Source organism: Myripristis murdjan, chromosome 10 (genome assembly GCF_902150065.1).
Source record: "Myripristis murdjan chromosome 10, fMyrMur1.1, whole genome shotgun sequence".
Taxonomy (NCBI): Eukaryota; Metazoa; Chordata; class Actinopteri; order Holocentriformes; family Holocentridae; genus Myripristis; species Myripristis murdjan.
The window spans coordinates 2,209,787-2,237,207 of NC_043989.1; the positions used below are offsets into that span (position 1 = coordinate 2,209,787).

General features: G+C 41.5%; 1 protein-coding gene across 2 annotated transcripts in view; it reads left to right on the forward strand.

Moving 5' to 3' along the window:
• tbc1d2 (TBC1 domain family, member 2) overlaps positions 1 to 27,421 on the forward strand; it is a 40,917-nt gene that overhangs the window by 8,506 nt on the left and 4,990 nt on the right. For both annotated transcript variants that reach the window (XM_030061363.1, XM_030061362.1), the window contains exons 4-17: positions 897 to 1,032; positions 11,196 to 11,316; positions 13,959 to 14,059; positions 14,670 to 14,923; positions 15,788 to 16,057; positions 17,405 to 17,533; positions 17,972 to 18,082; positions 19,348 to 19,520; positions 19,975 to 20,086; positions 20,837 to 21,037; positions 22,565 to 22,752; positions 24,066 to 24,186; positions 24,759 to 24,944; positions 25,748 to 25,869. In XM_030061363.1, coding sequence (XP_029917223.1) covers positions 897 to 1,032; positions 11,196 to 11,316; positions 13,959 to 14,059; positions 14,670 to 14,923; positions 15,788 to 16,057; positions 17,405 to 17,533; positions 17,972 to 18,082; positions 19,348 to 19,520; positions 19,975 to 20,086; positions 20,837 to 21,037; positions 22,565 to 22,752; positions 24,066 to 24,186; positions 24,759 to 24,944; positions 25,748 to 25,869 — 2,225 coding nt within the window. The remainder of the gene's footprint in view (positions 1 to 896; positions 1,033 to 11,195; positions 11,317 to 13,958; positions 14,060 to 14,669; positions 14,924 to 15,787; positions 16,058 to 17,404; positions 17,534 to 17,971; positions 18,083 to 19,347; positions 19,521 to 19,974; positions 20,087 to 20,836; positions 21,038 to 22,564; positions 22,753 to 24,065; positions 24,187 to 24,758; positions 24,945 to 25,747; positions 25,870 to 27,421) is intronic.

The window sequence follows — 27,421 nt, forward strand, 5'->3', positions numbered from 1 at the left end:
GCCCTTGAAGGTCCCAGGACCGCATTTTGAAAACCACTGGTCTCATCTACAGCAGCACATTCCTCTGTTCCACAGGTTCTCAAGGTTTTCAAGATCATCTGCATTTTAAATAAACAAAAACTAAAACCAACAGTCAGTCGATGAGTCGATCCACAGAAAATTCATTCTGGTAATCCATGAATCATCTCAGGCCTGTGATTTGAACGATGCAGGAAGCAGCTTCTGTTTGACGGTGCTGAAAGGATTTACTGGTTCATTGATTAGCCAATGATTCACCAGTTATGATTCTGGTGCCTGAGTCTCGCCGGCCTGTGAGTGAGAACCCACCTCTCTGGTCAAACAACAGATATTAAAAAAAAAAAAAAATCCATGTTACATCTTTACAGCTGCTGTGCTGGAATGATCATCCAGTGAGTTCACCCAAACCCTAACCCTGACAGAAATTTTTGAAATTATAATTTAGGTAATTGATTAGTTGTTTTGGTCATATGTATCAGTAGAAAAGCCAACAGCAGTGTGACTCCAGACTCTTTATCAAATTCCTGCTTTGGTTTTTTTTTTGCTGCTGGTCAGACTGAGGAGGACGTTTGATGACATCACCTCCTCCTCCTCGCTCTGATCACTTCCCATGAGGCTTTGGCTTTATTTTTTACTACTTTGTACGCTAAATTCATTCAATCGTTCATTATTTGAAATGAATTGAGTGAAAATAATCATCAGCTGCAGCCCTAATTCTGTTTTTTTTCTTTGATAAACTCTAATCTGCTGTTGATCAGCTGCCACTCTCCACACAATACAGCACTGTGCTCTGTTCTCCTCCTCCTCCTCCTCTCTTCCTCCTCCTCCTCCTCCTCTCTTCCTCCTCCTCCTCTCCTCCTCCTCCTCCTCCTCCTCAGGCGGTGAGCCAGCAGGTCATGCTGTACTGGCTGCAGCAGCTGCAGTTGAAGCGCTGGCAGCACCGAGTCCAGCAGTCTGCAGGCTCCCCCGGCTGCTCCGACTCCACCAACAACAACAACAACAGCAACGCTCCCGGTGAGAACCAGCCTTTACCAAACACCAGTGACTTTCAGCTGACCGGCTACTTTAAAAGGCAAAATTCACCTTAAACTGTCAGGAAACCTGTCGGTGATGTAGTTTGGACTTCTGTTTGTAGACGAGGTGGCGTCACGTCCGGATGTTTTCTGCGCCAGTCGAGTTTGTTTGGCAGAAAATGTTTCATGTTTGATCGATCTAAAGGCTCGTTCACGTCTGGAATGACGACTCAAAAAAGCTTTAAAATGTTCCTTTCAAATAAAGTAAGTACGACGGCGTATTAGGGCCAATGTTGGGGAAAAAAGAAGTACGCAGACGGGAAAGCGTGGGGATAATATTCTTGGAAAGAACTCAGAATCTTCGAGATTGAAGTTGCAAATTTTTACGAGAAAATTTTTTTTGGATATTTTCTGAGATTACTGTCAGATTACGATCTCTGAGATTCAAGTTTACAAGAGTTAGAATTCACAGATTTATGAGATTATAAAGTCACAAATTTGCGAGAAAAAAAAAACAAATTCTGAGATTTAAAGTTGTAAATTCATGAGAAAAAACTCACAAATTTATCAGAAAAAAGGTGAAAAGAATCTGAGATTATAAAGTTACAAGTTCGCGAGAAAAAAAATGGCTGAGGTCTTCAGCCGCAGGTCTGATTCACGGCAAGCAGCAGCAAAAAAAAAAAAAAAAAAATGTACGAAAAACAATTTTTCAGAATTTTTTTCTCGTAAATTTGTGACTTCATAATCTCAGACTTTTCAGGGTTTTTCTCATAAATTTGTGAGTTTTTTCTCATAAATGTACAACTTCTCGGAATCTCAGAAATTCAGAGTTTTTTTCTCAGGATATGAGCCCCCCTCCCCTGGCTCTGTAATTTTTTTTTCTCCCTGTGATGGCACTAATATGCCGTCGTAAGTAAGTGCCTACGTTGCCACTGCAACAGCAACTATAATGATCTAAGAGTTTGTTTTTAGACCTTTTTAGCAAACATCCAAGTGATGCTTCATCTGCTGGGAACTGGTAGCAGATATAAATAAGTTTCAAAAAAAAAAAAAAAAGAAAGAAAGGAAAATTTATTTGTATTGCAGTTTTCACAGACTTAACATTGGTTTATACAGCATACAGAGATTATTAAAAATTTAAATTTTTTAATAATTAATAATAATAATTAATAATGATTAATAATATGTGCCTCAGAACCTGAAGTGCAAAAGTTGTGTTAAAAGTGTTAAAAAATATTTTCATATTGTGAAAAACAGCAGTGCTTTATTGTAGCTGCACTGTTATCTTTACAGTTATCCTTCTAGATGTGATTGACCTGTAAAAGACCAGCGGTGAACTTGAGGTTTTACCGTCACTCCGTCTCAGTCAAACAGCGAGACGTTCCCTCTCGAGCCGCTGTTTTATTTCTGTTCTTCACTCCGTCGGGTTTCTCTGTCCTGTCTGGAGTTTGAACCTGTGACCTTCCAGCTCCTCTGAGGCTCTGACTCTCTAACAGCTGCTCATTGTGAGGAATGAGGCGGGGTGTGTTATAAAGAGGACACACACACACACACACACACACACACATGCTGCTCAGACAGATGAGTAGGGAGTGTATCTTCCTCTGAGGAAGACGCTGGAGAGGTGGAGCTGGAGAAATCTTCAGCGGGGCTACAGGGTGGCACACAGACAGACAGATAGAGAGATATAAATATTATTTATTCTTTCTTCTTTATCTGGATCCCCATCTGCTTCCATGAAGAGGTCCCTAATCTTCCTGGGATCCACACAAAAACCACAAAAGTAAAAACAAGCAATAATTAATATTTCACTGTATTAATAACATTTCCAATCACTGACAACAGCAAGGCCTGTTTTCAGGGTGGCAGCTGCCAGCCCAGGCCCCCTGGTAGATCCACCCCTGGAAAAATCTTCATCTTTATCAAGTCCTTCAGTCTCATCTTCATTGTTAAAATGTTGATGTTTTTTTTTTTGTTTTTTTTTTTTAATAACAAAGTAAAAACTCTGCCAGAGGTATGAGATGATCCCACCTGTTTCCTGTGCAGATTCACTTGTTTCAGGGTTTTTCTCTGGGAACAAGTAGAAATGTGTTGAAACGAGGCAGATCAGCCACTGGGATCAAGAAGCGCTGGAAACAAGTGGGATTATCTCATCTCACTGGCAGATTTTTTTTTGTTAAATCACTTAAATTTGCAGAAAAGTATAAATTTTCCTGTTAAAATTCTCATCCCGTTGATATATTTTTATTTTAATGCTGTGTGGTGTGGAGGATAAACCTCATCCTGAGACGCTTGTCACTCTGTCGCTGCATCGTCTGTGCGCTCCACCCAGATTCACACCCGTCCCGTCTGTTTGTGGCAGAGCGCGATGACTTCCCGTCGGCCTCCGGCGCCTCGTGCCCCTGGCCAGTTTGCTCGGTCAGGGACAGGAAGTGGGCGGGGCGGCGGGGAGCGGCTGGCGGGAAGCCCTCCCAGGGAGAGCTGGGAAATCCCTGCAGAGCACGGAGGGAGAGGCTCGGTGTGACGAACCACACAGACTGTGACTCACCCAGAGAGAGGGAGAGAGGGAGGGAGAGAGAGACGGAGAGACAGAGAGAGGGAGAGAGAAAGAGAGAGAGAGAGGGATCTGCTCCAAATCACATGACAGAGGAAGGAGAAGAAACACAACAGGGAAAATAATTTTTGCGAGTAGTTTTCAGCAAAATTGCAAAGCCCCTTGCAGGAGAAAAACACACAGAAACTGTTGAAACCTCCAACAAAGACAAGATAAAGGAGTAAGACAAGAGCTAAAGATGCAAAGCTAGAAAACATAAAGTAAAACCAAAAAGAGAGGGGAAAAGCCAGTTGTGTGTTGAGGTTTCATTTGTTGTGTTGAGGTTTAATTTGGTGTTAGGTTGACAGGCATGCATTGATGTTGTTGTAAACTTAGTTTTGAAATGGTTTTGAAAGCATTAGCATCACGAAATTTGCTCAGTTAAAGATGAAAAATTCAAAAAATTCATAACAGTATATTTGAATTTAGGATAATCCAGTAGCATCATGTCGAGATTTCTTTCTTTGCTTTAAAAAACAGCATTGTTTAATTTAGTCAGCCAAGCACTTAAACCACTCCTATCTTCTGAAAAAATCTATGTTTGGTCATTTTTCAGTCCGTGCATCATTATTTTTCCAGTTTATGAGACACAGGGAGTGACAGAGTTTTTCCGCCGACGTCTGTCTGACTCAGGGAGCGCAGGGCGGCGGGTTCGTGTCTGGGCTCGTCCGGTCGCTTCACCTGGAAACGATACGGGACGTGAACCGAGTCTCACGCTGAGGGCTCACAGATTTTAACACCTTTCAAAGTTTTTTTTTTTTTTTTTTACATAATACTGTCAAAATAATCATGGGAGCAGTGGAGCTCTGTGGTGTTTGTTCAGGATGGCAGCAGCCGTGTTCGACACTCAAAAATTCTGAGATTATAAACTCACAAATTTATGAGAAAAAACAGTGAACACTAGTTTGTCCTCCTCCTGTGGGATCCAGTCTGAAGGAAATCCTGCTGATTTGAGTCCAGAACCCCAATCTCCTCCAGCCGTGGACAGAAAAATTTAAGAAAGATTAGTTTTTTCTCATAAATTTGTGACTTTATAATCTCAGAATTTTGCAAGGTTCTTTATCGAAGTGTTATATTATATTATTTGCATGCTGATACATCAAGAGAGCCTGAGGAAGTTAATTAATTCATGGAGATGAAGGGGAGACCCGTCGTGGATCTCAGTGGCAGCGAGTGGCTGTGAGGTTTGAACTTCATGGTGAACGTCAGCCAGCAGCTCAGAGTAAAGCTGTGGCCCGTGCAGCTTCAGAGGAGTAACACGGTGCACTGTCCTGCTCTGCAAGAAGGAAAGCCTGCCATGAAATGTGAACATGCTGACGAGTGTGTGAAGCTGCTTCAGGCAGCCGGGGAGACGTTTGACGACATGCAAACTAAACAAAAGGAGCCGAACGTGTTTGCTGTTTAATGAGGAACCAGCTGATCGAGCGGTGGAGCAACGGCGAGCTCAGAGATCAAAGCTGCAAAAACGTCCGTCTGCACCGCTTCTGTAAACTCCAAACATCCTGAGGATTTCCCCGCACGCACTGAGGTTTATATCTGTGTTTGAGACAGCCGACTGCTGGAACACCTGCTGCAGACAGCACCATCATCATCATCATCATCATCATCATCATCATCATCAGAGGCCTTGACAAAGACAAGCAGCTCCAGCCTTCGCATGACTGTCAGAGTGAAGTTTGACCAACAACAAGCTTGTTAATTTAACAGTTAAATCCATATATTAATATCAGCCTTCATGTTCTAAAAATAGAAAGGACCCCCGATTGATGCAGTGAACATTTTTCAGTGCAGTTCACAATGTTTTTAAGTGCAAAATCCATTCTTTGTATTCTGATAGGAAACGGCTTCCTCACCCCTGGCAGGAAAAAAAACAACAAAAAAACAGGAAACAGAAACACTGAATTTTTCCTTTGACAGCAAAAAAAGCTTTCTGTCACACGACGGCTGCAGCAACTGAAGTTAAAAAAATCAGGAAATCAGTGTAGTTTCAGATGGAAAGCCAAAGATGGGCCAACTGGGCCACCGTACAGGCAAAGTACCAGTGCCTACTTTGCTCATATGATGATTCAGTGTGGAGCTACATTATTTTGAATGTCATGTTAACCTCAGTGTCAGGGTTAGTGCTGAAATGATAACGTCCATAATTCAAAACCATTCAGTCAGTTAGAGAAGCCAGGATTTCCCAGCATGTCACGTCCAAAAAAAACCAAAAGAGAACAGGTTCAACTCAAAGTCCCAGGATGCATCAGTGTGGAGGACAGTGCCTGACATGAGGCAGGACGTGTTGCGGTGCAGCAGGCAGCCGGAGGGCCGGCGGGGCGGCTGACAGGTCGGCTCCCCTGGCAGCTGAGAGCCCGGTCAGCTGACGGCGGCCCGCCTGGCCTCCAGCCTCTCTGCGGCCCACCACTCCGTTTCATAACTCCTCCTTCACAACAACAGCGCTCTTTATTAGCAGCTTTCTTCTTAACAATCCTCTGGAAAGAGCAGGTGAACATAATGAGCTGCACAGTCCAACGTCTGCCTGTGCAAAGAGCCAAATGGGGAAAAGAGGCTTTCCTATTTGGTTAATTTTCAGTTTTGAGCTGTGATTGGTCAGACAGCTGGCAGGGCTTCATGCAGGGCTGCACGATACGGACCAAATTTCATACCTCGATATTTACTCCACATATCTTGACAGCGAGGCAACAGTGAAAATGAAGCATTCTTCAAAAAACAGCATAATAACACCAACTGGATGTAGAAAATGCAGTTAACATTTTTTTTTTATCAGAGCAGATCAATCAGTGTCTTAGACTGCATTAAAAAAAAATCAAACATTTTGCTGCAACCTCTGTTTGAACACAAAGCTTCAACAACATTTCAACTCAGCTCAACTCAGCTTTATTTATACAGCAGTTTTCATACAAACATGCAGCCCAAAGAGCCTCACACTGCAAAATTAAAAGTAAAAGAACACAGACAAAAAATAAAAACTATAGATTTTAAGTGTGGAAACAGTGAAAATTAACCATTCTTAAAAAATAAATAAATAAATAAATAAAACTGTATAATAATACCAAATGGATGTAGAAAATGCAGTTACTTCACAAAATGTTTTTACAATCAGAACAGACTAATCTCTGTCTTAGGCTAACCCCTGACCCTAAAACAAATTAAATTATAGTTAAAATTCATTTAAAAAAATCAAATCAAATCAAATATTTTACTGCAACCTCTGCTTCAGCACAATGCTTCAACAATATTTTAAGTGGAGCAAAAACAGTGAAAATTAAGCATTCCTCAAAAAAAAAAAAAAAAAAAAAAAAAAGCATCTGAATGTAGAAAATGCAGTTACTTCACAAAATATTTTATTGATCAGAACAAACTCAGATTAACCCTAAATTTGACATCGTCCATATTGTTGCCTTTTGCAATCTTAATATCTGATGTTTTCATGTCTAGGTGGCGCTGTGGTAGCGACACATTGCTCAGCTCTAGCTTCGTTTCTTGCTCAAAGACACTTCAGTAGGATCGAACGTGCCTGAACCCGAGTCGTCCGGCTGAAGGACTGCCCCGCCCCGTCGCTCTGCCGGCTCTGATCTCTAAACGAAGGAAGACCCGCTGATGATGAGCGGCGGGTGGTAATTGCGTGTGATTGCCCGGGTGGGGCAGGGAACAGGATGCGATGCGGATCAAACGCTCCTTGAGGGTTCTCCTTATCTCCGAGGAACATTTCCCGTTATCTGACAGCGTGACGCCGCCTCCTGAGACCGGCTGCCAGGAACCAGCCGCCGCTCAAAGACGCCGTCATTTACCGTCATCGTCACGTCGGGAGGCGGACCTCGGAGAGATGAATCACTGCTCCCTGTGCACCTTTAACCGCTTACTGGCAACCGCTTGAAATTACTGAAGATTACTGGTACGACATCCAAGCGGGAAAAAAAATCAACACTTATCTTTTCACACGTTTGTGCTTGATTTAGAAAGTGAAAGTTTGAATCATACACTGAAGAGAGGAGAAAAAAAAACATGGGGGATTGTGTCAGGACGTTCAGCCTCTAAATTCCTCCGGATAATTATTTTCTATTTTACTGTTTAAATCAGTGACTACAGACTTTCACCTTCCATCCTGAGCTGTGTCCATCTCACCTAAAGGAATACTCCCATACTACCATGTTTTGGGGCAAAATCCCCTTTTTCCAACTTCCCCAGACTGGGACAAGATGTTTGGTACCATTTTCACCTCTGGACGTCCACTGGTTCACTTCCAACTCCCATAGTTCACCTCTGAATGATCTGAATGTTTCGGTCAGTCGGTGTTGATGAACGTGCCTAAAATCAAGTAGAAATCAAGTTGAATCCTTGCACACCAATGAGTGAATGGTATTGAACATCTTGTCTTGGTCTGGGAAAGTCAGAAAAACAGGATTTTGGCCAAAACGTTGGCGTGTTCCTTTAGGTAATCCAATTCTTCCGCACATAGAGCAGTTCTCTGATTTCTGAAGTGCCATGTAAAACAGAAAGCCGGTTTCTGTAATCAGGTTAAGGGTTTAAGGGAAAGCCGGTTAGCACAGGTAGATTTCTGCTGGAGAAACCAGATCACCAGATCTGAACGGTGTGAGCAGGGAAAGAGAGAGGATCAGGAAACTGACATATTTAACACTCAATTCTTACTGTCTGTTTTTACATGGCTGTTGAGAAATGCTTAATAGTTTTATGTCGACATTACTGCAGATAAGATAAGATAAGATATTCCTTTATTAGTCCCACGGTGGGGAAATTTCACGCATTACAGCAGCAAAGTGGATAGCCAGATATGAAGCCAAATTTACATTATAAACAGTATAAACAGATAATAAATAGCAAAAAGCAATATAAACATTCTAAAAAGGAATATAGATGAAAAGATCAGATCAAAAACAAAAAACTGCAAAATATTAGGGCCACGTTTCAGATATTGGCTTTTCTGTCTCAAAGCTCAAAGCCGACTGACCTGAATTTAACTTCAGAATTGAAGAGGAAATTTCACCTGGATCCATCCCGTCTGTCTGGTTTGTGGAAAGAACAGCACGCCAGTGAACCAAGCTCACGTGCAGCCTGCCTTTACGGGGAAGGGCGGAGAATCCCAGCACAGCAGAGTCCTTTCATTTGACTTGACATTTAAATTTAGGAGGCTGAGCTCTGCCTCCTGTCTGGACGTGGATTGGTTCACGCTGCCTTCATGTCATGTGGGAATATCTGGAATATCTGTCACAGCAACCTGAGAGTTGAAATCGACAACCTGGAACTTGTTCAAGCGTTTAAATTCGTCTGAAAACGTGCACACGCCGTGAGTTTCCACCGGCTCCCAGAGCGGCCGAGCAGGAAGTTTGGATCCGTCGTCTTTCCTCAAACTGGACGTGATCGCAGGTTTAGGCCTCAGGCGGCGGAAGCCACGCTCCCAGTTTGTTGAACTGGTGCATGTTTAGGCTCCAGTGACAGCTGCAGGAAGTGGACCCAGCAGACAGGAAGTGATGTGTGGTTGGACAGCAGGCGGGGAGACGACGGAGAATCAGAGACTCAAATATAAACACAAACACTGAAGCTTTGTTAGATGGAGTGATTTATTTATCACTCATTTTCAAGTTTTTTTCCTAATTTTCTAGCAGTTTTTTTATTTTTAATTTTTTTTTTTAAACACATTCTGGTGATTTTTTGCAAAGTTGCTTATTGCATTTTCCCCAAACTTTTTGAAAGAAATTCAGTGAATTTTCTCAGATTTCAAAGGCTTACATTTTTTTCCAGTGTTGCACTTGAACTCATAAAGAAACTGAACCAGACAGAAGGAAATTACTAAAATGGTCCCTCATGCATTTTCTGTATTCTAACAGTTTCTGGTGAATTTAATTGCAGTGAAGTGAAACTATTCCTCATGCTGGAGGCCCCTGAAGGACCCCACCTCGTAAACCGCTGCTATACATAAGCCATAAACAGCAAAAGAGCAGATCATTCTTCTTCTTCAGGGCCGAGGTTTAACAATAGCTGTTTCATAACGAGGAGAAGGAGCTCAGACAAAGAGCTCCTTATAGTTCAGGTCAGTATCGAGCCGCCGAGCGCAGGAAACACAGCACAATGCAGCCGCCGCAGGCCTGAAGGACAGCAGCTCAGTCACAGAAACCTCTTAATACTCAACAGAAAGACACACACATGGATGTTCCCCCTGACCAGAGAGAGAAAACAAAACTTTGGTGGAAGCCCCTCCTGTGGTCAGAGGGTCAGCCCGGCTGCATCAGTGTGTGAAACTGAGCAGAGTCTCTTGTTTCTGTTTCTGCTTCTTTTTCCTCATTTCAACCACTGATCCATTTTCTGGATTTGTTTTGTCTCGTTGATGACCACAGTAGCAGATTTAAACCACACACACACACACACACACACACACACACACACACACACACACACACACACACACACACACACACACACACATCTGACACCTTCTTGAGCTGATTATAGCATAATAATTAATTATATAATACTAGCATAAACTCAGTGGCCACTTCATCAGCTCCACCTGTCCAGTCTAATCTAATCTAATCCAGCTGTTGTGCCCTTAAGTTTCCTCTCCTGCTGCCTGTAATGCCTGTAATCTTGTTGTCACGGTAACAGAGGTGTTCATTCACTTCTGTGTTTGGCATTGAGCTCATAGTTAGAGCTGCACTTTACTGACAGCTGTTTCCACTATTCTGTCCCCCCTCATTGTATATAAACAGGGAGGACAAAAAATCAGAAACCCCTCTCAGTATAATGCAGTCCAGTAGCAGACCTGCAAACTACAACCTCAGTAATAAACACAGAATTAAAGTGACACATTCTGCACAACGTCACCACAAACTGAACATTATAAACTTTGTTAAAAGGTAGAAGTTATGGCAGAGCTGCTGCACTGAGCTGATAATACACTTAGTTGGTAATAACATGATAATAATAGTAATTATGAAAAAATCTTTTATTAATTTATTTTTCTCACATACCCCTTGCAGTACTCAAACGTACCTCTACGCTCTTGAGAACCACTGGTTTAGCGTGTGTTTTTTCCTTTTTGTCACCTGGAGGAACCTGCTCGGTGTGTGTGCACAGTTACAACACACAGGTCTGCCTCCTCAGTGGGAACAGAGCGGAGCGTCCCGCCTGCTGCCCCGGGACGTTTTCGGCTCCTGTCCCGACTTGTTTTTCAAATCTCTGAGACTCAGAGGAGCGGCCGCTTGGTGGTTCACGCTGCTCCTCGTTTCAGCAGCCGGGAGGAACGTCAACGGAGAAACACTTTCCCACAAAGCCCTGCCACAGTGCCCTTGCGCAAGGCAGCTGGAAGACTTCCTGTTTGGTTTGCCTGCACTGTGTTTTTCTTATGTGTGATTTTATCATGGATCCTGTCTTAAAAACAGATTTTTCTCTTCACTTTATTCCGTTAGCTCTCATGTGTTTTCAGATCCTCTGCAGCTTCAACTTTTATTTTGTGTTTGTTGCTGCTTCTTTCACATCATCTTTATCGGTGTGGTGATGAAATCCCCCACAGGACAGAATATAAAGTGTGATCTCTGCTCTCTGTGCTGCAGACGACTTCCTGCCGATGCTGACGAGCCCGCTGGGCCTGGTGGGCGAGGACGCGGCCGGCCTGCAGACTCAGATGGCGCTGTTCCCCAACGTGTCGCTCAAACACCCGCTCATCGAGATCCAGTGAGTACCGTCCACACACTCAGCCCGCGCTTCGTCTAGATAAATTTAATATTTTTACACATCATACATTAGTATAATTACTGTAACTGAACAAGAGCATGGTGGGGATATTTGATTGCACTGTACCTTTAAATGCTGTGAGCACATCAGCGACATCATCTATTTAAAGCGTGTTGATACACAGCATTACCTAATACTTTATTTTAGTCCATTAAATTCCTGTTATTTACTAGGAAACACATTAATAATAAAGTACAGGCTGTTTTTACAAGTGCTGAATAAATTTGATTAGTATTTAGAAACTTACTTGTAAAGCAGTTGATAATATAGTTAATAAATGATAAAATCAATAAATAAATAAATAACACTACTACAAAGAAACAGGAGTGTGAGTTAAAATTTAAAATATATATATATATTATTTAAAAAAATTATGAAACATAATTGGGGAAGCGTTGACTCCATTGCTCTGAAGTCATTATAGAGAGTGAAAATGCAAAAACAAAAAATAAAGTGTTCACAGTACATTTTGACAGTTTCAGTGCTATTTTGTAGTGTTTATAAGTTTGATCATCTTTCTATATGTGCTTTAAATTCACAAATATTCACAAATATCTGGTCATAGTAATAAATCAGGTGAAGACACAGCGCCTTGACAGTTTATTAATCCAGCAGACAGGAAACATGTGGCTCTGTTTGATTGTCTTTAGTAAATGTTTAGCGCACAGAAAGAAAGAAGCAGACTCATAACGAACATGACGCTTCAACATCATCACCCAACATTAGTTTTGTAATAAAACCACGGGACTTGTGCACATTGGTTAAAAAATGAAATCCCCTTTTACTTTTTGGATATGTTTTTTGAGAAGTGGCTAGTGAAATAATGCAATGAGTGTGTTGGCATCCCAAAAAAAGAAGAAAAAATAAATAAAAAAGAGGAAGTCAGTTTTGTGACTTGGCCGGGGAAACCTGGGCTTGCATCACCGCGACAATCTCTGATGTGAACTTTAAGTTTTATCGCTTGGCAAGCTCAGGCAGGGCTCCGATCTGCAAGAGCTGCAGTTTGGCTGATAGCAGCCGGCGCAGGGTGTGTGTGTGTGTGTGTGTGTGTGTGTGTGTGTGCGTGCCGACAGTGAGCAGAGAGGAAAGCGGCTGTTGAATTCCTCACATTCGGGCACCAACATCGGCCCACGCTCCGATCAGAGCTCCAAAATCTGACCTTCATATCTGGTTGCAGCTTCGCAGGAATAAAAACTGAATACGTTTTGTGTTTTTTGGAAAGCAAGAAGAGCCGCTTTGACCCCTTACCGCTCCGACGCCCCGCTCACACACTGTTTCTGAAGCTGCAGACGAAGAGAAGCTGCTCAGATTTACAGTCAGAGTGAAGACACTGGCATCACATGAAACTAGAAAACCTCAGGAATCCACTGATGTAGCAGCCGAGTCTCAGCCTGATGGCCTAATGCATGCAGCACACACACACACACACACACACACACACACACAAACACAAGCACCGATGCAAAATGTACAAAGCTACAGTGGCATGAGTCCATTATAGTGACTCCAGTCCACTTTTCACTCTGAATTTCTTCTTTGGGGGATCAATAAAGGTGAATCTAATCTAATCAAATCGAATGTAAAGTGAAAAACTGTCATGTCTGTTTCCAGCAGGGTCCCTTGACCTCTGACCTCCAGATGTGTGAATGAAAATGGGTTCTCTCCCCTTTGCAGACACGCCCACCTTCTGCTAATCCCATGCAGTTTGGGCCCCAAAGCCTGCAGTCCACATGTGTTCTTGTGGCCTGTTGTAAAATGGTGTGTGTGTGCAGACTGGGGCCTAAACAGTCTTGGAGCTGCATCAGTTGGCTTTGACTGGAAAGCTGAGACTCTTGTGGATTCAATGAGCCACATTTGATTCCTGTGTGATGATGTTGGCCCCCATAGCAGCCATTTCACTGCAGGCAGAGACTTTTGTCAAACTGGACGTCGCTGGAGAAAATGACCTCTAGTGACCTCTAGGAGAATCACAGCCTCATCAGACTTTACAGACACAAACTAGACAGCGAGGCCGTTCAGAGGAGCTCTGCTTCTCCAGCTGGACTGACAGTGAGGGACAGTTTCTGACACGTTTACACAACACAACGCTCAATATCCAGTCACAGGAAAATGCAATATTCTCACAGAAATCTCCAAATGTCAAAAGTATTTGACACCAAAGCAAAGCATGAATTTTTTCATGGTGTTCCTCAGGGTCTTGGTGTCCTGAAGTGGGACTTTGGAGGGATTTTTAACCTTTTTATTAATTTTTGAGTGGTCACAAATTGTAAAATTTTGTAACAAATGGGATCAACTCAAGAATTGCTGCAACAACTGGTGGTGGTAACCATATTTACAATACAATTAAAAAATAATTTGAATGTAAATCTGTTTCCATTTTTTTTCTTTTTGCTTTTATTGTTTGCTTTTGTTTTGTTATTTGTTTGTTAATTTTATTCCAGAAAGCTTGATTAAAAAAATGGGGGAACAAAACAGCAGCAGAGAGCAGCTCAGTCGATGCTGATGACAAGTTTTCAGTTGAAGTGGTGACTCAGTGTGTGTGTGTGTGTGTGTGTGTGTGTGTGTGTGTGTGTCCTGCACAGGAACTCGGTCCACAGTCTGCGTAAGCGGTCGTCTCAGGATTGGAGTCAGAGTGTGTTTCATGTTGAGATTCCTCCCAGCCCGGCGGCCTCAGAGCCTTCCAGTACGTTCACTCTGTTTTATCTGTTTTGTTGTTTTTTTTTTTTATATATATATCGAGATCTGTTTAGTTTTATTTTTGTTTTTATTACTGTTTAGCCTCTCTTATCTGTGTTTTATTGATGTGTCTTTGACGTTTATCTCTCCTGATTGTGCTGCACTTTGTAACTTTGTTTTGAAAAGTGCAACATAAAACAAGATTATTATTATTATGGTCCTGCTAACCATAACCACCACACTACCACCATGTCACCGCTGGGCTGCACAGCTGGGTCACAATCAGTGCAAAAGTAAAGCATGCTGCTTCAGTTCAGATGTATTGATAACATATTGGCTTCCAAATGCACACTAAAGCTTGTAAAAAAAAAAAAAAAGTTATCATTTTCATACCAAGCATCATTTCAATTTTAATTTTATATAGTTTTCCCTCAAGATGGCTGCGTTTTGCCGTTTTCAGTTTTACCCCCTCAGACAGGACGTCCCGCCGCCACTACGATATGACTTTCTTCTTTTTGCCATTTTTCTTTTCACCTCCTGGTTAACTGCTCTGTACCTGTGTTTTTCTAAATAATGAAGACATTTTGATGTTGATTCCTCCATGTTGTGTCCCGCAGCCCCGAGGACGCCGGTGGAGCCCCCCACCCCGACGTCTCCCGCCTCGCCGGCCGACCCCGCGGGCCGCCGCTCGCCAGCCGACCCCGCGGGCCGGCGCTCGCCGTCGCTGTTCGAGAGCCAGAGGAGCCGCAGGAAGAAGAGCCGCAGCTCGTCCACCTTGCCCGTCATCCGCAGGGACACGTCCTCCTCAGACAGGATGTCCCGCCTCCAGCAGGAGAAGCACATGCTGGCAGAGGAGGTCAAAGCGCAGAAGGTACCGAGCTCGATGAGGGCGTTTACTGATTTGGCTGAAACACAACACAAACACACACGAGGCTCTTCGTCCTGCTGCCAGATGTCAGACGTCTGCAGCGAAAAGACTGAAAAACTGGTCAAACAGGATTTTGGGAGGATTTTGGATTTGTTCCATCAGCAAAGATGAAGCAAGAAAAAAAATGAAATAATGTTTTTTTTTGGCAAGTGAAAGAGTTAAAACAGCACTGAAAGTCTGTCAGTTAAATCAAGAAGTTATGTAATTCATTTTTCCAAACAACAAAGACACAGCAACAGTGCATGACAAAATAGAAAATATTAAATGACATAAAAAATAAATAAAATTGAATAAAAAATAAAACAGAACAAGACAAAAGCTCAGAAAGTGCAGTACATTCTAACACTGATATTTATACGTGTGCGTATTATTTACAAATTCGTCTTGTGTTCGGGGTAATTCATAACAGTGTGTTTAAGAGAAACTTTAAATTAAATTGCAAAAAACTCAAATCAAAGTTATAAATGACTGAATTGTTTTAATCATTTGTCAAATTAAGCATCTCAAACATTGGCTGGTTAACAGCCTCACAAATTATAAAGGATTTGTGTGATTTTCTCCGGTTCGTTTCATAAAATCATCATTTTTGAAATGATTTTTTCAGCTGCTGGACAGAATAAGGAAGCAGTTTAAAAACATCACTGTGGTCTCTTGGAATGTATGATGGAAACTTCATTTTTGATATTTGATAGACAATGACAGATCAATTAACAAAAATAATTATAAGTTGTAGTTTTAGAAGATAACACAGAACAATAAACTTATAAAATAAAAAGGTGACTGAGCTGCTCCTCCCTCCTCCTGCAGGAGCTGGTGTGGCTCCTCCACAAGGCCCTGGAGGCCGCTCAGCTGGAGAAGCGAACCTGCGGCGAGTTCCTGGCGGCGAAGGGCGAGCAGGAGCGGCTGGAGCTGCTGCGGCACCGCGAGCGGCAGGCGGCCGACCTGCGCAGCCGCCTGGAGGAGGTGAAGACGGAGGCGGAGGCGCTGAGGAGGAGCCTCGCCCAGCGGGACGCCCAGCTGTCCGAGCTGCAGGAGAACCTGAGGATGATGATGGAGAAGAACCAGGCCAAGCAGGAGGTCAGAGCAAACAGATCACATGACATTACAGCACATTCAGACTGTGCGGTCATTTTCCTTACTCTCAGAAATATGCTGGTTTATTTGAATGATTGATGATGAAGCAAATAAATTATAAAACTAAAAGAAATAGAAAAGAAAATTACAGCAATATTATGACACATATTGGACTGTAAACGGTGATTACTAGAAAGCAGTGATGTCCGGTCCTAGCTGGAGGGTTTTCAAATAAAATCAGATTCAATATGAGCAAAATTACAGCTGCTTCACGGCTGGTAAAACATCAAGGATCCTATCTTTCCTTGTTTCCTCTGCAGAGAAGTGTTCCTTCTTACCTGGAAAACAACCATTATAAGGAAATGGGAGACAGCACTCTGACTGGTTTACTGCATGTTACACCCAAAACACACAAATGATTCATGAGGAGACTCAGCACAAGCCTTTTGAATCGTGCTCCTGGTGCAACAACCCCCTTTTCTGCTGTTAAAATAGCAGAAGTGGACGTGGACACACCCTGAGTGATCCTCACCACGCTCTGCAGACCAGGAGCCCAGATCGATCAAACACAGCCCACAGGGTTTAACCCTTTAAAGCCTGAACTATGAAAGAATTGGCAGAAAATTCAAATTTTTTTTTTAAACTGAACCCTTTATTTAGTCCTATAGCAATATATATATATAAAAAAAGTATGGTCCAGGGTGAACAGGGGAAGTGTTCAAAGGTATACAACAGTATTTTGGTCAAGTATGCACATTCTTTGCACATTTTATACACCTATGCACATGGTTTTTTGCACATTGCTTTTTGCACACTGGGTCGTACTTAGATCTTATTCTGTTGTACTTAGATCTTATTCTTTATTTTTTATTTATTTAATCTGTAATCTGTGGATACTGCTGAAAAACTGCAAATTTCCTTTGGGATGAATAAAGTATCTATCTATCTATCTATCTATCTATCTATCTATCTAAGTATTGATTAAACTGAAAACAAAAAACGGAATTGAAAATGTGTATCATATATGATACAAATGGCTTTATAGGGTTAAAGAAAAGAAGCAGGTGGTAATCTGACACTAGTGTGATTTCTCTCTGTCCACGTTTCTGCATTTTGTCTTTTTATTTTAACACACGAGGCATTTGCAGCCAATTCAATCTGTTAATCTACAATCCACCATCAAACGTGCAGCAAAATCCAGACAACACAACAAACGTTCAGGTGCACAGTGGAAGAGGAAGCAATAACTTTATATTTTTTCTTCGCAAACATTCAGAGTCCAGCTCCTCCCGCTCACCTGATAATAACTTCCATTGTTTCTGATTGTGTGCCGCTCCTGTGTCGTCCCAGGTGATCGTGAAGCTGTCGGACCAGGTCACCGCCTGCATGTCCGACCCGCTGCACTCCCTCTCCTCCCCCTCCAACGGCCTGGACTCTCAGACCTTCAAGCAGCTCCAGCAGGAGATCGAGAACCTCAAGGTGAGCCAGAGAGTCCAGCTGCAACTGAAGAGGCTTGAGAAAACAACAAAGCTCAAATAATCTAGAAACCAGATAATCTAATACTCTAAATGGACAAAGTTACTGGGCCACCAACACTTCCAGGAGCTTCTCTGACCTCCCGTCCTAAATCCAGAGGCATTAACATGGAGTTGGTCTTTTTTCCAGCATCATTTACTAAAGTGTAATTTTAAAGCTCCACTTTAGTAAATGATGCTGGAAAAAAAGATGAAACTGAAGAGCAGAAGTAGTCTAGATGTTCTCCTCAAATACTTTCAGAATAAGACATCCTGCGACATTATAGCACTAAATCTGCGAACAAAATAAAATACTTTTGATGATAAAGCACTATTTTTAAGTCCTGTATAATCATTAATGTTGTTGTTTTCTTTCTTTTTCCACTCTCTCTTCCCTGTGCAGGACGACATCGAGGCGTACAAGACCCAGAACAAGTTCCTGAACTCTGAGATCTACCAGCTGACCAAACTGTGGAGGAAGAGCTCGGAGCAGGAGAAGAGCCTCATGGTGAAGGTCTGTCAGCTCCTCCTCAAAGCTCCTTCACTGACACACCTCCGTCTCCATCACTTCATTCAGTTCATCCCTCACTTCAGAGGGAGAATTTGGAAAAAAATATAAAGAAAGTGGAAGTGGAGACAGTATTTAGTGTGTTGCATAATGAGGCTTTAAAAAAATAACAACTAACTGAAACTGCACGGTGTGTTTACAAAACTAAAATGAACTAAAATGATAGAGAAAATTAAAATACAAGTTTTCATCTCTGTCATTTTATTTGGCTGTTCATCTCTCCTCTGTGAATACACCTTTAAAAATGGTTTGATGTTTTGTTAAGTTTTATTACAAAAACTCACTGAAGCTAATAAAAACTAAAGTAAAATTGAGCATTATCAAGAAAAGAACTAAGCTAAACTAGCAAACATGACATGAAAATGAATTAAAATGAAGTGAAAGTGAGAACAAATACTCAAAACAAAATAAAAATAAAAATAAACATGAGTTAAATATGCACTACACACTACAGCACTTTGGTTCAACTTTGTTGTTTTTAAATGTGCTAAATAAATAAAGTGGTATGGTATGGAATGGTAAATGTGTGATCAGGCAGTTACTGTAAGAGAAAAACACAGGAACTCAAATAATTCAGATTATGAACAGCAACACCTGAAAAAGCCAAAGGCGAATGGGCTTAAAGTGTTGACCCACTTCAGTGTCTCAGATATGGCTGGGATAACGGAGCTTTAATGTTCAGAGTTCTCAAAATGAAACTGAAGTCATTTGCTCTTAGATTAGATTAAGGCTCCTATCAGCTGCAGGAGAGAGTGGAGACACACCAGATTTCCACAAACCCTTTCACATTCAACAACAATAACTATTATATTATAAAGTTCCTGGAAGGAAAAATAAATTGCCACACCCTTGCATAGTTTAATGATTCTATTTAATTTATAGTCTATCATTACAATTATTAGAACTGTGATAAGAATTGCAATAATTGTTTTTAATAAAAAATAAAAAAAAATCTTAACAATAAAATATTTAAGTGACAAATAATTACAAGAGAAAGAAAAATAAAGAAAAAATTTTTTTCATCCAGCTAAAGGTTCTTTTGGATCATATTTGAATCTATCTGATTTAATTTTAAGCACACAACAAATTTCACACAACAAAGTGTCACGACACATTTTCCATGTCAGAACCTTTGACATTAAAGAAAGAGAGAACGAGGGGAAACACACACGATGACTTACCCTGCTGTCCTGCGCTCTGATTGGCTGCAGTGTGCCTACCTGGAGGCCAGTAACTGCCAGGTGGAGAGCCGCTACCTGGGCGTCCTGCGCAAGCTGCAGGAGAGCAAAGCCCTGGAGGCGGGCGAGCGCGAGGCCGTCAAGAAGCTGATCGAGGACGCGCTGCGAGGAGAGCTGAAGAGCGTCGCCAAGCTCACCCCGCACAGGTGAGCAGAGGAAACACACACCTGCACACACTCCTGCTTTCCTTCACTACACCGTCTTTAAAGGAACACAGACTGAATCATGGAAATGTTTGAAACAACCTTTAATACAGTTTCAGTTTCACATGACAAAGACTCTTTGTGTTTCAAAGCCTTTTCAGCCGCTGCTCTTCCTACGTTCTCCTCCATAAAGTCCCACAGATTTCTCCTTCAAACAAATGTTGCCTCTTTAATTCTAGTTTCTCCCGCAAAAACAACATTTTACCAGACGGCATTTGAAATAATGATTAATCTTCTAGTCGCTGTGGGTGCAGTCAGTCCAATTTGTTATTTTCTAGGGGACAACAATGATAATGATAAATTCCCAAAAGCCCCCTTGTGTCCATCTGAGAAATCTGATAAACTGATAAATCTGTGCCTCCACTTCCTGTTCCTGTTGCTGCTGTGCTGCGTTCAGGGACCACGACGAGTACGGCTTCAAGATCATCCCCGACTACGAGGTGGAGGACATGAAGCTGCTGGCCAAGATCCAGGCTCTGGAGATCCGCTCGCACAACCTGCTGCATCAGGTCTGAACCCGCAGCTCGACTCACACACTGCAGTTCTCTGTGTGTGTGTGTGTGTGTGTGTGTGTGTGTGTGTTTCAGCTGGGTGTGTCAAAAAGCAAGAAAAAGATCGGGTTGAAATCTGGTGGTCAGGTTGCTCTTGGATCTGCAGCTGGGATTTCTACGATGAAAACATCTTTGTTCTTTTTAAACATGATGCTGCATTCATGTGAGGATGGAAAAATCAGACATCTGGGACTTTCCATTCTAGGGATCCAAAACTAGAGCTCTGTGGTGCTCGACTCTCTGTTGAGGTCTAAGCTTTAATTTAATCAATAAAGACCCAATTCATTGATCTCTAGTAGATAGATAGATAGATAGATAGGTATACTTTATTGATCCCAGACTGGGAAATTCACACGTTACAGCAGCATCATCAATAAAAAAAAAAAAAAAAAAAAAAAAAATTAAATAAAACTAAAAGTATATACAATAGAGACTAAATATGCGAAATATATACACTAAAGACAATAAGGGCTAAGTATATACAATAAAGTAGCCTGAGAATATGAGATGTTTAAGTGCTGAAATGTAAGAAATACTGATGAAAATAATAAATATGAAAAATGAAAAATACAGATAGTAACAGGAATTGGGGGAAATTAAACAGGAGAGGAGATCATATCAGTTTTCAGTTTTCCCTGTTTTTTGGATCATCATCCAGTGGGAAACGTTTTCCGAGCTGACGTGTCTGTTTTCCTTCTTTACCTCCAGGAGGCCGGAGATCGCCCCCTGCTGGGCCGCTGGGCGCAGTACCTGGCCGGCCGCTCGGGCGACGACCTCTGTGCCTCGCCGGAGCTCAAGAGTCTGATACGCGCCGGCGTCCCGCAGGAGTACCGGCAGCAGGTGTGGCGCTGGGTGGTGCGGGCCAGGACGCACTCCATCAAAGACCACCACCCGCAGCGCTACACACAGGTAAACAAACAGGAGGGGGCAGCTACACACAGGTAAACAGGAAGGAAGGAAACGGGCTGTCACTGGAAATCATCAGAAACAAAACGTTCTAATTCTAAATCCTACAATCTATTTTGGAAGCTCTTGTGTTTTTTACAGATGGAAAACAAAGTTTCTAAGTTTAGAAAGACGGACACACCCTTTCATGCTACATAGTGGTTTGGTCCACTGCACTTCCTGTTTGGATTCCAGCTCTCGTGTGTGTGTGTGTGTGTGTGTGTGTGTGTGTGTGTGTGTGTGTGTGTGTGTGTGTGTGTGTGTGTGGTGGCATATTTTTGGTGCTGAAAAGATCTTTGACAAGCACCACAAGAGATGTGACGTAGGTCCAGCATCTCTAATCTAATCTATAAATAGATCATGTTACTAATGCTAAATGCATTTTTGTCATTTTTAAAATAGGTTATATATAGCTATATATGTATTCTTTTTTTTTTTTTTTTTTTTTTATTTGCAAAACTTCAGGTTAAGTTTTGCTCATTTCCTGGTAGTTTTCTTACTAATGGTTTTAAGTGAAGTTTTCCTTTACTGACCCGTGTTGGGACGTCCCGGGGCCGTGTCCGGTCAGGTCTGTGGTCTTGGGCTCGGACAGGAAGGTTAGCTGAACAAACGTCTTATTGATGGTGAGAGAAACATGCAAGCAGCAGATTAGCTGGGATTAGAACCAGCGACCTTCCTGCTGCCAGGCGACAGTGTGAACCACCCAGCCATCGTGTCGAACCTTTTTGATTGATTGATTGATTGATTGAGCCATAAAAATTGTTTTTAAAACAAAGAGACCAAAAAGACAAAAGCACAAAAGCATAGTGAACAAAAGGAAAAGAAACATAAAGCAAAGGAACTCAGTCTGAGCAGACTGAGTTCCTCAAACAGGAGAGAGAAGAAGTGTCACTTATTTGCTCCCAGCCTTTTCTCCATAAATCAGTGAATAACAGTAAGAAGCCTCCTTGCTGGTCTTTACTTGTTTATGCACTAGGGTCGAATATTTCTGTTAAGTAATTTTATTTCTGACATCATATACCCAAACATATGAATATATATATGCATAGACTGAGCGAGTTCCCTCTAAACCCCAGAGGAACCAGTCTGAGCTCACAGCGTCGTGTGTGTGTGTGTGTGTGTGTGTGTGTGTGTTGGACCAGCGTGTCCCTGAAGGACGTCCTGCTTGGCTGAACTTGAGGAAGCTGCAGGCTGCAGGTTGGACGTGGACGAGCTGCGGCTCCGGGAACAAACAGGCTAAAGTTTAAAGTTTAATCTGAGGAAGAGGAAGAGGAAGTGATCGGCTTTGGTCTAATATTTAACAAAAAGTCTGAAAGTGATGGAGCTCAGTGTGTGTGTGTGTGTGGTGACTCCTCATCTCTTGATTAATAAAAAAATATTCTTCTGTATTGGAGTTTTGTGCTTTGTTAGCACTCTTTAGCCTGTTAATAAGCAGTGAGCTGCTTTGATTGATCAGAGGAGCGTATTGATCGGTGCGTCCCGTTGTTGCAGCTGTGTGAGAAGAGCCGGACGTCCCCCCACCCGGCGTCCCGGCAGATCCAGCTGGACCTGCACCGCACACTGACCACCAATCAGCGCTTCTCCTCCCCCTCCAGCCCCGCCCTCCAGCAGCTCAGACGCATCCTATTGGCCTTCTCCTGGCACAACCCCGCCATTGGCTACTGCCAGGGCCTCAACAGGTACACACACACACACACACACACACACACACACACACACACACACAGAGAGAGAGAGAGAGAGTGCAGAAGACCAGTGTGCATGCACTTGATGTTTTAAAACCCAGGAACAAACAGACAGGCTTTTATTTTGACAAGCTTTTTTTTTTTTTTTTTAACCTTTTGAACAAAATTTCCTTTATTTCACATCAGTTTTTTTTTTTTTTAAATCACTTTGGCCTATGAAGGAGTATATTTAGGTATATAAATTTATATTTATGTTCATTTAGATTTATGTACATATAACCTAAACTTCTGAATAAAACAAACAAACAAATAAATGTATAAATAAAAAAATAAATGAATAAGTATAATTTTTCAAAAGTCAAAAGTTAAAAAAAAAAAAATACATAAATGTTAAACATTTACAAAATACAAAACCATTCAAAAGTTTGTATACAAAAATACCAAAAATGTCTAAAATATTGATAAAGTATTTCAAAGAGCTTTGGGACAAAAAAAATCACCCAAAATTGCCCTTTTGTTTCAGGATTTTTAAATTAAATAAATCAGTGTCAGTATAATCCATGACAGCAGATTAATGTGAAATGTAAAACGCAGCAGAGTCAGTGCTGTGTATAAAACTGATGCAGCAGCGCCACCTAGAGGGCAGAGCTGAGAAGTGAAGCAGCTCAGGTTTGAGGTGGAGCCCCTTCAGACTGGAACTGGGATAACTCCAGTTCACTCTGTGGGTCGTGGATCAAACCAGTCCTGGATTTATCTTAATCTAGATTAAAATGATCTGATCTCCAGGTCAAAGGTTAGAGCTCGTGCTGAAGGGAATGAGGGACTAAATGAAACACCTCACAGCATATTCACTGGATTTCTCTTGAAAACAAAGGGATCAGCAAACTAGAAAATAACTGAATAAATAAATTTTAAAAAACTAATAATAATCATAACGATAAGAAATAATAATAATAATAATAATAATAATAATAATAATAATAATAATAAATACAAGAAAACAACCAGAAAATGCACCAAAAATTACCAAACAAAATGGTAAAAAAAAAAAAAAAAAAAAAAAAAAAAACAAGATACCTCAGAGGTGGTGGTCAGACCCAGAGAAACTTGGCCCTGACAAGGCCTTGACTTGTTTTAATTAAACCTCTGATGTAGGAGATCTACTGCACTCTGACATGTCTCCTCTCTCTCTGTCTGTCTCTCTGCCTGCCTCTTTGTCTAACTGTCTCTCTCCCTTCCTGTCTCTCTCTCGGTCTCTCTGCCTTCCTGTCTCTCTGTCTCTCTCTCCCTGCCTGTCTGTCTGTCAGGCTGGCTGCCATCGCCCTCCTGGTCCTGCAGAGTGAGGAAGACGCCTTCTGGTGCCTGGTGACGGTGGTGGAGGCCATCATGCCTCTGGACTACTACACCAAGAACCTGGTGGCCTCTCAGGTGAGACCACCGCTCACCTGCGTCACATCACAGCAGACAGAGTTTGAAATGATGATGATGATGATGATGATGATGATAAACACAAGAAAACAAGCAGAAAATCACCGATCAAACTGGTAATCTGTTATTTAGGTAGCTGTATGTTAAAGCTCCTGGATCATCTCCAGGTGTTTCCTGGCTGGTGAGGTCAGCTGCTTGTAGGAACGAGGCTCCTCAGGTGTGTTTTCTACCAGGAGGCTTGTATTTACCGTCTTTTCCTCGCGACATGAACGCAGCATGGATGAGCCGTCCTCTGGGCAAACGATGATTTGATGAACGGCGTCCTAAATGAATCATCCAGGGCCGTTCATCTTCATCTGGTGTCTCCGGGGAGGATCTGCAGCGCGTCAGGAAAACTGTCTCACTTCGTGTCACATCATTAGTGACGGAAGGGAGGGGCAGCAGCCTGTCCGCCCAGAGGCACATTTCCATTTTGCTGCCCTCCTAATGGACACTAAGTTGTCTTGCTGTGTTATGAAGCCATTATGTTGATGATTTCTGTTTCCCGGTGTTCCCGGCGTTCCCGGCTGCAGGCGGACCAGCGCGTGCTGAAGGAGTTCATGGCCGAGAAGCTGCCGAGGCTGGCGGCGCACTTCGAGGAGCACAGCATCGACGTCTCCCTCATCACCTTCAACTGGTTCCTGGTGGTTTTCGTGGAGAGTTTGCCCAGCAACATCCTCCTGCGGCTGTGGGACGCCTTCCTGTACGAGGGCACCAAGGTACGGCGGCCCGGCGGGGACAAAAAGCAGCAAAGACTCCCCAAGTTTAATTCCAGCATAACCTGGAAAATGTCCTTTCTGCTGCATGTGGAGGAAATCCTCAAGCGATTAAATTAGAGATGCGCCAGAAACATTTTTTCTTTTCGATAAAGATTCCAGCATCTGTCTGAACTGAAAGTACTACAACAGCGTATTACAGGCACTGCAGGGAGAAAAAGGAAAAAAAAAATTCAAGATGAAAGTCATAAATTTATAAGAAAATACTCACAAATTTATGAGAAATTCATGAGAAAAAAGTTGAGTTAATAAAGTTACAAATCTGCAAGAAAAAAACTGGAATTCTGAAATTAAAGTCATAAAATAAATCACAATTTTATGAGAAAAAACTTGAAAATTCTGGGATTATAGAGTTAAAAATTTGTGAGAAAAATCACAAAAAAATCACAAATTAACTATAAATGACTGTAATCTCAGAGTTTTGGATTTTTTTTCTTATAAATTTGTGACTTTTTTCTTGGAATTTTATGACTTTAATCTGGGAAATTTTGTGGGGTTTTTTTCCTCTGAATATTTATTTTTATATTATTTTCATATAAATTTAAGGCTGTCTGGGGTATTTGCAATATCAGTAGCAGAACAACTCTAGATTAAATCCTATAACTGATTGTAAACTCCTTTTATGATTATTGTGCTGGCATTTCAGTGCAGCTGTTATTGTTTTTTGTTTGTTTGTTTGTTTGTTTAGAAATGGCAAAAAGAAAAGTGCACTGAAAAAAACTCCACACTGTGGTTTTGTCTGCCAGGTGATCTTCCGCTATGCTCTGGCTCTCTTCAAGTACAAAGAGGAGGACATCCTGAAGATCCACGACAGCGTGGAGATCTACCAGTACCTGCGCTTCTTCACCAAGACCGTCTCTGACGGCAGGTGAGGCCTCACCTCAGCTCACCTCAGCTCACCTCAGCTCACCTGAGCTCACCTGGCCATGCCTGCTGTGAGGTCACATGGTGTCACCTGGAAGAATTTTGCTGTCCTGGTTTTACATGAGACCAAAGCCAAGTTATATGTAGATCACATTTCAACACAGCGGCAGCCCCTGGTGCTTTACATAAGGCCATACAGTGACATTTAAAAACGTAGAGAAAAAGAAAAAGAAAGAAAAAATGCATCAAATAAAATAAACCAAATGGAAGAATAGGAAATTAAAAAAGTGCAGGAAGTCAAAATGCAAATAAAACCTCTGTCTTATCAAAAGCACAGAACAATCCACAACCTCAAATTCAGTCAACAGTCTACAGTTTGCATCACTTTAAGAGAACATCACAGTTTTCAGCCTGGATTTAAAAGAAATTAACCCCATAAAGCCTGAACTATGAAAGAATTGGCAGAAAATTCCAATTATTTGAAACTGAACCCTTTTATTTAGTCCTATAACAAAATGTAAAAAAAAAAAAAAAAAGATTTTTCCAAAAATATTATTACATACGATTTTTCTGTTGTATCATGTATGACAGTACTTGAAGTGCCAATGATCGAGGGTGAACAGGGGAAGTGTCCAAAGGTATACAACAGTATTTTGGTCAAGTATTGATTAAACTGACACGGAATGTGTTATCTGATAATGTGTATCATGTATGATACAAATGGCTTTATAGGATTAAGGCACATAAATAACTGAGATTTTCTCTCCGGGACTACAAACCGGACCAGCTCACTGTCAGAAACATGAGCCATCTCCATAATACACTGTGTCCTGAGCTGGTCGATTACAACGGCACACTAAGGCAACTGCAGGTGGAAAAAAAAAATCGGGAGAAGGGGGGAAATATTCAGCAAAAAAAATTTCAAGATGAAAGTCGTAAATTTACAAGAAAAAAACTCGGCTATTCTCTGAGATTAAAGTCATAAATTTATGAGAAAAATTTAATTCCAGCCCACCTGGCTCAGAGTTTTCACCTGGAAAAATAAGAAGCAGCTGTGTGCCACAACAAGGTATTCACTGCTGCTCTCCAAAAAGCCAGAAAGTCAAAAAAATAAATCTGATGCTATTTAACACACTCACTTTGTACAAACTGCTTGGCCACTGCAGGAAAAAAAAATTAAATTAAGTTAAAGTTATAATTAAGAAAAAAAAATGAGAAAAAAACTTAAAATTCTGAGATATTTGTGAGAAAAATCACCAAAAAAATCACAATCAGAAGTGATTTTATAATCACAGAATTTTGCATTTTTTTCCCTCATAAATTTGTGATTTTTTTCTTGGAATTTTACAACTTTAATCTTGGAAGTTTTGTGGGGATTTTTCTCGGAATATTTATTTTGTGTTATTTATCTATAAATTTAAGGCTGTGTCGGAGACATTTTAAATTAAATAAATCTAAAATAAAATAAAATAAAATAAATCTGATGCTATTTAACACATCCACTTTTGTACAAACCACTTGCTTATTAATTATATTATTCTAGGTGCAGTATATTT